Raw genomic sequence first — 14,765 nt, 5'->3', positions numbered from 1 at the left:
AACTTGCCATGAAACAAGCTGGACTAATTTTCATGGAGGTCTCTTACTATTATTGTTGTTTATATAGCACCCAAAAGAGTACTACGTACCGCTAGTATAAATAGGAAGATATAGCCCTGGGCCCAAAGAGTTCACAGTCTGGTTTCAGACATGATGAAGGTGGGCAACTGTAATAGCAAGAGAGTTGAAGAAAGAGGTGTTTCAGCGACAGGATAACATGTTTACTCAGCATGGCAAATGCACATCTTGTTGGAGGTATTCAGAAGTCCAAATAAATAAATAAATAAATAAATAAATGCCTGATTTATTTCCTTTCTACATATTGCTGAAGTGGCTTATTTTCTAGCATGCTGGTGTAGATTGTCATATAAATTCTATACAGGAGTTCAGTCTCCCTAAGAAAAAGTCTCTATCTACCAAAGTTCTTTTACAGAAAGATTCTTGACTGGGTAAAAATGCACAAATTCAAAAGCAAAAGTTTTCTTTGGCTTCGGGCTTTAACACATAGTCTGCTCCCAGTGAAACCCACACAGTGCAGAGTCAAGACACAACATGAGTAAGAAAACTCCATCTGAGCAATTGTAGAAAACATGCTTGAAAATCAAAATGATAAAACTTGTTTGATCAGTATAAATAACAGGGATGACAAACTGACCTTCCAAGTAAACAACCTGAAGGATCAGATTAAAACAGTAGAGGATGGAGGCTTTGTGGTCCTATCACACCCATCCCATAAAGGAGCAGTAATGAAGTCCTCCAGGCTGCCTAGAGTGGCTGGGGGGGAAGTAGCCAATCAGAGAGGTGGCAGGGAACAGCCAATCAGGGACCAGCGGGCCCATATAAAAGGAATTGCAGTACCTGAGAAGAGTCAGTTGCTGCTTGGAGCTGGAGGAGTGAGGATTGTGTTCCTGGCTGGCTGAAGGAATGGCAGGACCATGGACAGATCAGTTGCTGGAAATCACTGTGGGAGCAAGAGCAAGCTCCTGGCTGGCTGTTGGGACTGAGTAAAAGACTTCAGCGATAAGGGTGAAACATTTGTGGGTGTGCGGGTAAGTGGTCCCGGGAACTGTAGCAGCATAGTGACTAGTTAAAAGGGATGCAGAAGTATGTGGCTGCTATTCATAGGGTCCCTGGGCTGGGATCTGGAGTAGTGGGTGGTCCTGGATCCTTCCACCAACTACTAGGGAGGGAAGTGTCTTACTCCCTGAGGAAGGGAGTTGAGAAGGGGCTGAATATTGAACAGTAAATACCTCCAGAAGGAGATCGGATGGTTTAGTGGCCCATCTGGAGAGCTGGGACTAGAAAGGCCCAGAGCAGGTGAGGACAGTGTCTCCAGGGAGGAAGCCCTGGGGATATGGTCCCATACCAGAGCTGGGAGTTTTTAAAGACTGAACCCGAGGAGGGCTACGGACACAGATCAATGGATGGGTACTGGGATAGGCCTTTGTTGGACTGTGTATCCCAAAAGGAGTCTGTTTTGTTTCACATACAGACTGTGTGTGTGATTCGGCTGGAGCACTGAGTCATTGAAAACCCACATGAGAAACCTCCAATAGAGGTGACCGCAGACTAAGAGAGTGCAGGCCCATGCACCAGGCCAGGGAGCACTCACAAGATATCCAAGGTATCCTAGAGTATCTGCTATACCTGAAATTATCAGGCCTGCCATTGAGTTCTCTGAGGGTGCACCTTGTGGTGATCTCAGCTATCTAGCCCCTGGCTTGGAACCACATAGCAAAGAATAGGATATGATGGGCAAAGACAGGGGGCATATGATGCGGCCAGGAAACAATGGGAAATGGGTGGAAGGTAGGGATGTAAAAGGTTAACCAGTTAGCATTAGGCTTACTATTAACTAACCTTAACCAGCAACAGAGGGTCCTGTGGCACCTTTGAGACTAACAGAAGTACTGGGAGCATAAGCTTTCGTGGGTCAGAACCTCACTTCTTCAGATGCAAGTAATGGAAATCTCCAGAGGCAGGTATATATCAGTGTGGAGATAACGAGGTTAGTTCAATCAGGGAGGGTGAGGTGCTCTGCTAGCAGTTGAGGTGTGAACACCAAGGGAGGAGAAACTGTTTCTGTAGTTGGATAGCCATTCACAGTCTTTGTTTAATCCTGATCTGATGGTGTCAAATTTGCAGATGAACTGAAGCTCAGCAGTTTCTCTTTGGAGTCTGGTCCTGAAGTTTTTTTGCTGTAAGATGGCTACCTTAACATCTGCTATTGTGTGGCCAGGGAGGTTGAAGTGTTCTCCTACAGGTTTTTGTATATTGCCATTCCTGATATCTGACTTGTGTCCATTTATCCTCTTGCGTAGTGACTGTCCAGTTTGGCCAGTGTACATAGCAGAGGGGCATTGCTGGCATATGATGGCATATATAACATTGGTGGACGTGCAGGTGAATGAGCCGGTGATGTTGTAACTGATCTGGTTAGGTCCAGTGATGGTGTTGCTGGTGTAGATATGTGGGCAGAGTTGGCATCGAGATTTGTTGCATGGGTTGGTTCTTGAGTTAGAGTTGTTATGGTGCGATGCGTGGTTGCTGGTGAGAATATGCTTAAGGTTGGCAGGTTGTCTGTGGGCGAGGACTGGCCTGCCTCCCAAGGTCTGTGAAAGTGAGGGATCATTGTCCAGGATGGGTTGTAGATCACTGATGATGCGTTGGAGAGGTTTAAGCTGAGGACTGTAGGTGATAGCCAGGGGAGTTCTGTTGGTTTCTCTTCTGGGCCTGTCTTGTAGCAGGAGTCTTCTGGGTACACGTCTGGCTCTGTTGATTTGTTTCTTTATTTCCTTGTGTGGGTATCGTAGTTTTGAGAATGCTTGGTGAAGATCTTGTAGGTGTTGGACTCTGTCTGAGGGGTTGGAGCAGATGCGATTGTACCTCAGTGCTTGGCTGTAGACGATGGATCGTGTGGTGTGACCGGGGTGGAAGCTAGAGGCATGAAGGTAGGCGTAGCGGTCGGTGGGTTTTCGGTATAGGGTGGTGTTAATGTGACCATCGCTTATTTGTACGGTGGTGTCCAGGAAGTGGACCTCCCGTGTAGATTGGTCCAGGCTGAGGTTGATGGTGGGGTGGAAGCTGTTGAAAGCATGGTGGAATTCTTCCAGGGCCTCCTTCCCATGGGTCCAGATAATGAAGATGTCATCAATATAGCGTAGGTAGAGAAGGGGCATGAGTGGACGAGAGCTGAGGAAGCGTTGTTCCAGGTCAGCCATAAAAATATTGGCATATTGTGGGGCCATGCGGGTGCCCATAGCGGTGCCACTGGTCTGGAGGTATATATTGTCACCAAATTTGAAATAATTGTGCGAAAGCTTATTCCCACGAAAGCTTATGCTCCCAGTACTTCTGTTAGTCTCAAAGGTGCCACAGGACCCTCTGTTGCTTTTTACAGATTCAGACTAACACGGCTACCCCTCTGATACTTAACCTTAACCATTAACACCAGTGGCCACGCGGCAGCGGGAGGGACCCCAGATTTGCTGCACCAGCCTGGTGGAAGGGACCCAGCCCTGGCTGTGCTGTGCCAGCCAGCCTATGGGACCCCAGTGCAAGCCGGGCCTGCAGGACCCCAGCCCGGCCGCACCACACCGGTCATCTGGAGCAATCCCAGCCCTTGCTGTGCCGCACTGGCAGGACCCCAACCCTAGCCACGCCAGCCCGTGGAGCAGGACCCCAGCCCTGGGCGGACCAGAGTGTCCCCAGACCCAGCTGCCCTGCACCGGCTGGCTGGAGGAATCTCAGCGCCCGCCGTGCCAGGCCAGCCGGAGCGACCTCAGTTAACAGTTAACCAGTTAAATGATATAATTTTAATCATTTAACCAGTTAACTTTTAAAATCAATATTAAGATCCTAGTTGGAGGTGGGAGGTTTTTCCCAAGCCTTTTTGAGGAGTGGCTCAGAGGCATTATTGTGGTTCTGTCATGTAGGGGGAATACTCAGGGTATCAAAGCCATCAGCTTTTTAGCTGCCTTTTCCACAATAGTGGCACAAAATGGCCGTTGCAAGAGCCAGCACAGGTGCTGACTTTCCAAAGTGCCGGGGGATACTCAACCTGCGGCTCTGACCCAGGCCCCGCCCCCACTCCATCTCTTCCCCCAAGGCCCACTCCGCCTCTTCCCGTTCAGCTCCGCCCCCTCCCTTGAGCATCCTTGCTACCACCTCCTCCCTCACCGCCTCCTGCACACCATGAAACAGCAGTACGTGGTGGGTGGGAGGCGCAGGGAGGGACAGGGAGGTGCTGATCCATGCACAGGGCTTGCCAGCAGGCAAGAGGCACTGGGGGGCGGGAGAGGTTCTGATAGGGGGGCTGCCGGTGGGTGCCCTTGAGCACTCATGGAGTTGGCACCTATGGGAGCCAGGATCTGACCCTGATACTGTTGTTAGTCCCAAAATATAAGCAAAAAGAGCTCCCTCCTGTAAACAAATTTTCATGGAAATTGGATCAGAGGTTGTCCTGGTGTATCCAATCGTCATCAAGATAAGGAAACAATGAATAATGTATTGAGACAGATTATCTGCTGAAAACTTGATATATAGATACAGGAAGTAAAAGGAGTAATATTAGTGACTGCAGCAGACTCTGACACAGAGCTGTAATAAGGTCCTAATTCTGGAGTCATATTTTTTGTGGAGCTTTATGAAAAAAACATTTCTGTACTTCATACTATGATTTTCAATGGAATACAATAAATATACAAAATTTTTTGGAGGGAACACTTTTATTTTCTTTCATTACGATTGTAATTCGTGGAAACTTTATATTGAATACTGAGTAAAATCAATTTCTTCATAAGACCGTCTGTGTTAACAAATTTATAGACAGAGTAGTTAAGGAGTTCTCAGATTTCTCTTACTGATGTACGTATACCCTCCCTTACCTCACTCTCTCATGAAGTTGACAATCTTTAATAATATATGTTCATCCTCATCTCCTTTTTTATTTTATATTTCAACTGAAATGGAAAATATTCTGTAAGGTATTTCTGAGATTTTCATATGTATAGTTTCCAAAAATGTGTCAATATAATGATATTTATTGCATTCTATACTTTAGATTGGATTTCTTTTATGTCAGTGTATATTGTACTTTTCCAATGCTGAAAAATCAGTATCTGTATATAATAATGATAACTAAAATAAAGTGTTATTTTTACTTATTAACTTTAAAAACTATCAAAGGATGTTGCTACCCTTAATAACTTTAGCTGAAGACTTCTTTCTTGTTATTAGATAACATGAAAACCTTTATTTTTCTGTAGGTCTTGCTCAAATTTAAATAACAATAATTGAAGTCAATGGGAGTGAGGACTTTAGGGTTTGACTCCAGAAGCCAAAGCATTTGTTAAACATATTGCAAATCACCTAATCTGTAGGATATAATTTAATTAAATATGTCTCTTTTCATTCTAATAGGTCATAAAGCTAGCTTTTGAAGAGTTTGAACTGGAAAGAGGATATGACACCCTGACTGTAGGGGATGCTGGGAAAGTGGGAGACACCAGAACAGTGTTGTATGTGTAAGTACACTTCTTAAATAGTTATGGTTTTTATTTATTATCATTCACATTGGTTTTCTATGTTCTATATATATTAAAATTAGTGACTCAGAAATATGGTTTGCTATGAATTATGCCTGTTAGATCACAAGTCTGAAACCATATCACTGAACAGAAGCTCAAGAATTCATGTACACAAAGCTAAAAGAGAAATTTAAAAGCAATAAAGTATAAATAAATCTTACCACAAAAAAGGAAATGGAATATAAGAAAACTTTGTCAGCCTTCCTGAGTCATGTATCAATAGTGGACATTTGCATGATGGCAAAGTGGTAGTCCTTTTCCAGACACTGTATCATGTCTCAAGATTCCTGAGTTTATGCCAATTTTTAGCAAATCAATGCTGCAATCTCTTTTTTAAAATAATGTAAAGTCCCACCATCTGTAAGGGAACTGCTGGTGAGTCTGCTACAGTGGAAGATATATGTTCACAATCTCTCAAACGAGAAAAAACAGTTACCTCTATAGTAACTGTTGTTCTTTGAGATGTGTTGTGCACATATACATTTCACGATCCTCTCACCTCCCCCACTACTTTGGATATTACTTAGACGGCAGTGCAAAAGAAAGGAGAAGGAGGCAGCAGCCATGCCCTTTTTATGCCCTTGGTTCTGAGCATGAGTAGAGAGGGGTGGTACCATGGCCTAGTGATACTGCTGACAAAAGTCTCCAACTGTAGTACATTGGGAGTACATACACCAACAGAGGAATGTATATGTGCACAACTCATCTTGAAGAACAGTTATTGTCAGTTATGTAACCATATTTTAAACTATATACATCCATGATTTGAATCATAAACAGGTGAAAATGGAATGTTACAAGTTCAAACTGAAATTTCAAGTTTAATATAGTACAAAAAATCAGATAAATTAGCCATGTATAAATATAAAAACTTCTATTTTTTGTTTCAAAGCCTGGGATGTGGTGTGTAAGCACTAGATATAAAGGGGCCTTTGATTAATAGGATTTTACTGTATCTGACAACTTTTAGGGCATTTATAAAACTTTCCTACCATAAAGAATGAAGGTAAAGTATTTTTTTTAAAATAGATGTATATCACAAGCAGAATTTCTATAGCAAGGCAGGGAGAAGATGAGTCCAAGAAGTCTACTAGTGATCTTACTGTGAAAATCTAATTTCCCCCCTTTTCCCCCCCACCAATAAGGTGATTATTTTTATGTTTAGTGTGGAGCCTTTGTGCTGTCAGCATATGAGGTAACAGCAGAAGTCTCTTCCTTCTACATCAAAACGCCTTAGTCAGTTAACACCAGGAATATTTGAACTACACACAGCACCTTGCATTCAAATCATAAAATGTATACCACACAGCCCAGTGTAACTGATCTTTCTAGAGAATATAAGAAGGGAGAAAATCTTTCCTTCAAACAGTTATTTTCAAAGGCACACTTGTTAAAATGTGGGGCACACCAAAAAGACACCGTCCCCAAATAAATTCTGAAACACCTGAACTATTATCTATGTCTGAATAATCTGAGTCCTTCCCATGCTGTCCAACATTTTTTATGGCACTAAAGAGGCTCCAGCATTCCCATCTATCATGCTGTTTACTGGAATGGCCACCTTGTTGTGTTTTTATGAGCTTAGGTCGTTAACTTACCACTGAACTCCCAAGCTGAAGGACAAGTGGACTGCTTTTTGTCTGGCCCATACCCTTTGAGCTCTCTGACTTAGGTGGCCCTACCGGGAATTAAAACTCCCACTGGCATATCTCTGAGTCTTGAGAACACACAAGCCTTCCCACCACATCAAGGTGAAATCCCCAGGAAAGGCTGTCTGAATGACTTGACTTATAATACTAATAATTGGGGATTGCTCTGAAACCAAATATTGTTCCTTAATATGTATAATATCTGGGTTTGAATCAATATTCTTAGTATCCTCAGATTTGGGGGATTCTGGAAAAACAATTGGGATCAGCTTTGATATATGACTATTGAGCTGAGCAAGCTTATTGGTGCCCCACCAATTCTGCTTCATGTCTTAGTTTTTCAAGCATTCGTGAGTAATATACTTATATATAACTCATTCTATATACCACTGAAATGCCATGATTACAGTGGTTTAACATTACCTGCACCACCAACAACATCTGATTAAGACAGGAAAGGAATAATAACTGATTAAAATAAATTGGTAGTGGAAACAATATAATGGAATTGCAATTTCTTTAGGATGTTACAGTGCTTATTAAATCTATAGCATAGGAGATAATTAGTTTGATCCCCAAGTTTTTATTATGACACTATTTGTGTAGTTATCAATCATCCACTTGCATCCTATCCTGTCAAAACTGTATATTTAACATGCATTGTGGATTTCCTCCATTTTGTTTTAAAATAGGTGGATATAAAGGGACTAGCCTTAGTGCATTATATACATAGTTACTGATTGTTTCATCATAATTGAAGGGGCTAATATCAAAATGTCAAAGTAATTTTATCATCAAAACTTTCCATTAGTTGGTGTTAATACCTCCTTTTGCAATAAAAGAGATTTGAACAGTGCCTTTCAAGCTTTTTATGATTTCTGAAGGAATGAGGCAGCTTACAGTGAAGCTTCCATTAAGGTGGTTTAATTTATAAGCTCTTAAAATATAATGCAAGGACCTTATGCTGAACAGGTTTCTCTGGGCAGCCTAAAGGCCAAATCTTTATGGAAGTCTCTTTAAAATATCACCGACAAAAACTCATGGTCATGTCTACCTTTCTAGTAGTGATGAAAGATCACTAGGTTTAGAGTCTTGATCGGCTAATTATGCAAAAATAAGTGCTTATCTGAACCCAAACTAAAACTCTTAGCCTTTTGAGTCTTTCCTTACCACACAACGTATCTTCTGTAAACATACAAACAAGCCAGCTCCTCAAAAGTTACTGAATCCCAACCCAACTACTGGAATTGGAGGGGAAGGGAATGAAGTTCCCACTTAATTGCTTCCCCTCACTGCAAAATGCATAAATGCTAGCTAATTATAGGGTGTGGGGAAAGAAATAGAGCAAGATGCCTGTTCAGCGCTCCAATGGAAAGGGCTACAAGGAGGGATTGGGATTGGATGACCTCCCTCCCTGACCCCAAAAGACTTGTACGGAAAGTGATGCATGGGAAGAAATAGGCTGCCAGAACTGTGAGCCATTATGTTACCACTCCATCTCAGCAAGAGTGAGTTTTGCTGTGGGTAAACTATGTCTCAACTTCCTGACACAGCAGCTTATCTGCCTTTAAAGCAAATGCTTCAGGACTCTGCCAGTCCAAACCTTGCTCTACAGGTAGCAATTAGTGAACCCAAATCCCTGAGTTCCCCAGAAATATCTTTCTGCAGTGTTCAGTCGCTCTTAGTGGACTGTCACAGAAATTATTAAGTTTGCTGCATCCAAAGAGACAGAGCCCAGATAGCCTGTTAGGTTAGCTAAAGACTGCCATTTCAATTCTATATAATAGCACTGAGGTGGTTTTTGTAATAAAAAAAGAAATTTATTAACAAACCACATATGTTTAAGTGATTTCAAGTAAGAGTGAAAGAGCTATGAAAGGTTACAAATAATGACTTTCTAATGACTAAAACTTAACTTCAGCAAGTTACAACCTGTCTAAGCAGGTTTCTTACCTATATACTCAGTTCCAAAGATTTCAACTCCTTTGGTTGAAGGATCAACCTTTCTCAGATTTCAAGAGCTCTTGTCTCATTTGTCTCTCAGGTGATAGAAAGCCATTTTGGCATCTATTTCTGCGTATATTTTCCAAAGTCCATTTTCTCTGTATTAAGAGCCAGAAAGTTTAATCAAAAACACTTCGGCCATTGTGAGAATGAGATTAGGAAAACGTACGTTGTTTTGCCAATATTAAAATTTTGTATAACAGTTTCATTAAGAAGGTTTGGAGCAGTGACTTAAAAGTAGTGTGTGTCTGTGGGGGTTAGGGTTACTCAGCGATGGGAGTGGTGACTTTTACTGTCCACCCAATTTTGGCCAAGTTATAAGTCTCTGACTATCTCTGTTTCACATCTTCAGTAGAGGCTGGCAGCTAAATTCTCTGAAGATTTCATTTGCAACATGTTGCTGCCCAGGGCTGCAGGCACTGAGGAGAACTTTCCTTGTAATTTCTTCTCCTTTTTGCTGGGGGCCACTTAGTGCCAGGCGCCAACCCGAGATTGGGGTGAGCCTCTCTCCTGTGCTCTTAATATTTCATGAATTGAACCAACATATTGGGCTTCAATGCTTTTACACTTTTTGATGGGATTATTCCTTCCAAAACTCTTTGATGTGTTTTATTAAATTTTAGTTTCATAGCTTTACTAATTCTGTCACATCATAAACTCTTTTCTGACTTCAGTGATATAGAATGATGAACAATTGTAATTGTTTGCTTGGTGCCAGTAGTATGAAATCAGGAGTTGGTGAGCCAAAACCCAGCACATTAAGTCATCTATTTGAAAAAGGAACAATGGCTTCATGTACTAGTTTTCCATAAAATAAAGTAAAAATAAAAATCAGTTTTCTGCACTTGAATTCATAAAACTGCTATGATTATCTCCTATGTTCCATCACAAAAATATTTTTATATAATCCCTGATCCTTTTCTTCTCTTCATGCACAGTTTAGAAAACTAATGGAGGTTTAAAAACAATCTCAACCTTCCTAATAGTTAAAAAACAGCTAAGCTTCTTTTTTCTCTCTCTGCACATAGCTGGGAAACACATTTTAGTTTTAATTAATCTTATTTTTTATGGTATTTAGAAAAGGTAAAAGTGAGAAGAGTATGTTTTTGTTTGTTTGTTTGTTAGTTGGTTTGTTTTTTAGGGGTTGTAGGATGTGGAGGGAAGGATTTTTAGTGGTGTTGGAGTATTTCATTTTTTATGTTCCGGTTAGTTGAGTGCCTAGGAAGTTGGTACAATGAGACTCAAAGTAAAAATAGAGCCAAGCGGAACTGACGATATCTATGGACACTAGCTGCATATAGCAGCATCAACAGCAAAGCTTCAGAGAGTTAGCACGCCGTGTGGATGCAATTAAATATACAAATAGCATAGGTCATTTGTCACCTGTGAAGAATAGAGCATTACTGTCATACTCAGTCTGTCTCTGTACAAGAGGAAGAATACTTGCAAAATCAATGAAAGGTCAGCCAGTCCAAGGGGGAAAATGCTTTAATGTATTGAGAACTCAAGAAATGGCTGAGACTGAGTTCTGTTAGAAATTTTTACTTCATAATGGAATTTAATATTGCTGATGTAGAGATCTTTGACTTATAAAATACTTAGCTCATTTTATGCTAATTGAGCTTCAGTTTGAGTAATATATTTTTTATAAAATCTCCAAGAATATACAGTTTTTGTTGAACAATACTGTACACAATAAAATAAGTCAGAGAAAAAATAGAAGGTAAAGTTTAAACCATTTTAAAAAAGAATATGGAATCTTGATGGTGATTATTATAACAATAATAATTAATATTACAATAGCAGCCAAAGGACCTCAGTCAGGATTGGATCCTCATTTTGCTAGGTGATGGACAAATAGTAGACATAGTCCTTGCTCCAAATATCTTACAGTCTAATTAAGAGAGCATGCAATAAGTGTAACAAACAATAGGAGGGAAGTGGGCAAGGGAGCCAGAGGTTAAGAATAGGTATATAATATGGCTACATAGGCTAAAAATATACACTTCCCCTTCATTCCCTTGCAACCTGGAAAAAGTGACCCTAGATTCACTGAGGTTTTATATTATTTCATTTGTCTTTGTTTTCCCTTCTGTGTAACCTGTCCCCAACTGCCCAGCTAAGTAACATTACTAGTTCTTAGAAAACAAACCAACAAAATTATCCCACCTACTTCAGATATTAAGCTCCTTTCCTCTATATTAAGCTCCCCCCTACCCCACAGAGTGTCTGCCTACTAGAGATGTCAGGATTCACACATTCTCTTTCCTTCTATAGGTCCCAGCAGGCACCAGGTGCAAAATGGCAGAAAGTCCTGTGCTCAGTTATAGACATTGTACCTTGATATCACTGTGATTTGCAGTTACATAGGTGCCATTGGTGGCCTGCTCGCTACCTAATAGCTTCTTCCAAATCTTGTTATCAAAAAGGACATCATAGTGATTTGTAATTTAAATTGACATAGAAATTATCTATATATCTCACACCTGCTTTTACTTTGGTAGCATTTTACACCCTCTTTACCCAAGTATAAAACATTACACAAGGTGTAATGTGGTAGAGAATCAGGGCACAGATCAAATCATCCACCACAGAAATAAATTCCCCTCTAAGGCAAATATCTTGTTAATGTCTACTAAGGAATACTTCTTAGTTTGTTGCACTCCTGTGTACTCTTCTGATCTGTGATAGTGTCACTGATGAGATTCAGATATGTAAAATCAAATAGCAAGAGTAACTTCAAAAACCAAAACACACCTGGAAGTATTTCTTACATGGAGTTTATTTCCCTCCAGCACCAATTATACCCTAGAATTAACTTTCTCCTCATTGTTAACTGCCATTAGCAGTAATGAGAGCTCAAGGGATAGAATCAGACCTCTTGTATAATATTTCAAGTAACAATTTCTGGTTATTAGTAACTCCCATAGGCTCCTTCTAGACAAAAAGTGCTATACAATGGATTTCCTACTCCTTTGTACATACAGTTTTGAGTCCACTCTGCCTTCAGTGTGTACAATAATTCCTTTCACTACCTGCCAAGAAGTATTGTTGCTTGTGTTATTGCAGATGCAATCATCAACCTAGAACATAGATGTAAGTATTTTTTTCACAATACCTTTCCAAATTATTTTCCTATCAGAGTGTTCTGTATAGGGCCTCAGCCAAAGCCCAGCCATGTTTACCTTCAAAGTAAACATTTTCCAAAGAAAATTATTTAATATTTACTTTTATTAAATATATACATTTGACATGTCTGCCAGTCTACTGTGGGTTCTTTGTCTCTGGGCAAATTATGCTGTTAGAAACAGACCAATCACTCTCTAGATCAGGGTTGAACTTTTGATAAATCCTGTACTTCCCTCAATACGAACAGGATGTTGTCAATCCTCCTATATTTACACTTTTTTTAATACAGAAAATTCAGTTGATTTCACTTACATTTCTGAATCAGCTCTTTCTGTGGACTTTTCTCTTATGAGAAGGTTAAAGATATTTTCTCTTCTTGGAAGCATTTCATCAGAATTCCTCTGCCATCAAACAGTTTCTTAAAATGGCTGACCTGGAAAAGAAAGCTTTGTGGCTGGAGTAGCACTGTAGGCAGTGTTCTACATTCTGTTCTCCTTCCTATCTCTATGTTGAGGGGAATTTAAAAAAAAAATCTTTTCTGAAAGTAAGCTTTTTACTCAGCATTAAACTATACTCTTAGCAACAGGTGCCTGACCCTAGACAATAGCAAGGAACAACAACAAAATTACTCTGCTTATGGAAAACCAACAGCTAAATTAGGCAGTTAATGGCAGCACCTAAATACTGTGAGCAATAGTCAAAATGGCAGAAAAAGAAAGAAATCTGTAAACTCATCTACACTATCAAAACAGAAAAGTAGATTACAGTTACAACCCCTTGAAGACTTTCAGCTACTTTCAAGACTGAGAAGTTTCCAGAGATGCAATCAGGCTTTTTCAAAGGAAGATGGAACCTACCCATCTAGTTGGATTTTGGAATAGAGGCGCCTTTCTCCTTAAGTAGGCCCATCTACACACCAAATTTCTAGTATCAGCCTAATCTGAGGATTAATTTTCCAAATGTGGTAAATGCCAATCCTTCTTCCCTAGATGAGACCTCTTTAGACTGCTGAGTATTGGAAATTGTCCAGCAAGTAGAACTTAAACAATTCTTTGTAGTTACTTTCATAGTTTGCATAACCTTATCTCTCTTGCATCTATTGAAGACATGAACCCTATTGTTAGTCCCTGAGAGAGACTGCACAGTTAGTACTTGCTATTTTTTGGTTGCTTATTCCAAAAAAATCCACTTGCTCCAGTGCTATTCTGAATCTTAAAACTCAGAACAGGGTTTACCAAAAGAAGACAACACAAAAATGAAAACATACACTTTACTGATCTTGCATTAACTACCACAATAATAGCTATGAGAAAGAAAGAGTCTTATATGTCTACTGAAAAAAGCTGCCTAACTGAAGAAAATATTTGGTCAGCCTCTGCTAGATTATAGATTATTTACAAGCCATTCCAAAATGATTCCCAGTTCATGGATTGTTAGGCCTCTAATCACCATCAGACTCATCAAGATATTCATTAAAATAAGAGACACGAGCAAACAAGGTTTCATGCGCACACAAAGTTTCTATGAAACTCTTGACTCACTCAAAGTCAATTACCAGGTTTATGAATCTCTTGCATAGCATCTATTGCTCAGTCACTATGGTGATGGGCCCTGCAGAAAGTTCACACAGATAGAGAGGCTTTTCTTGAATGATACTTCAAATTATGGTGCCATAAAGATTCCTTATACTTTATATTGGCATCCCAGCTCACAGCATTAGCACTACTCCTAGTCTTCTGATTTTAGTGCCGTGAAAACAGATTTTTATGTACTGTCAGAATATTGAAGAGCAGTGATCACTATAGATGGAAATGCCCTTAGACTAAGCCTGAATTTGCACTGCAAAGCAATAGGGCTCAAACCCCGGGTCCCAGCTTGACTGTGACTCAAACCCTCCACTGCCACAGGGTCCTAGGTCCCAAATTCTGAATCCAAGAGATTTGTGTGTAAATGGAGGGGGTGTTTGGTCTCAAGCCTGAATGTGAGGCAGAGCCTGCACTTGCGCTTACCTTGCAGTGTAGACATACCCTAAAGGGATTACATCTCATCTCTTATTACATGAGGACAATAGGTACTCCAAAACAGAATCATGCATATCACTTGACTTGAAATCAGGGCCATCTATCTAGCCACCATATAAATTCAGAACTCCTTATCAAATTGCTGCATTGTGCTTATGATAAATCTGACTATAATGTTGTCTATCTACATGATAAAAGAGAGCAAGATGAACCAATGTTTACAAGGAATTTCTCCCTTTCTTTTCAAATATGTAGGAAAAAAAACTAGCTAGAATTCTCCATATCAAGGAATAAATCTGCCAATATGGACACAAGAACAAATGGATATAAACTAGCCATCAACAAGTTCAGGCTCAAAATTAGGCAAAGGTTTC

General features: G+C 40.2%; 1 protein-coding gene across 5 annotated transcripts in view; it reads left to right on the top strand.

The window, feature by feature from the left end:
* CSMD1 (CUB and Sushi multiple domains 1) overlaps window positions 1-14,765 on the top strand; it is a 1,932,406-nt gene that overhangs the window by 1,358,498 nt on the left and 559,143 nt on the right. For all 5 annotated transcript variants that reach the window (XM_008163737.4, XM_005289701.5, XM_065587776.1 and 2 more), the window contains one exon: window positions 5,422-5,525. In XM_008163737.4, the coding sequence (XP_008161959.2) occupies window positions 5,422-5,525 (104 nt within the window). The remainder of the gene's footprint in view (window positions 1-5,421; window positions 5,526-14,765) is intronic.

Source organism: Chrysemys picta, chromosome 3 (assembly GCF_011386835.1).
Source record: "Chrysemys picta bellii isolate R12L10 chromosome 3, ASM1138683v2, whole genome shotgun sequence".
NCBI classification, from domain to species: domain Eukaryota; kingdom Metazoa; phylum Chordata; order Testudines; family Emydidae; genus Chrysemys; species Chrysemys picta.
Note: the sequence above shows the minus strand (reverse complement) of the source record. Positions and strands in the feature narration are given on the sequence as shown.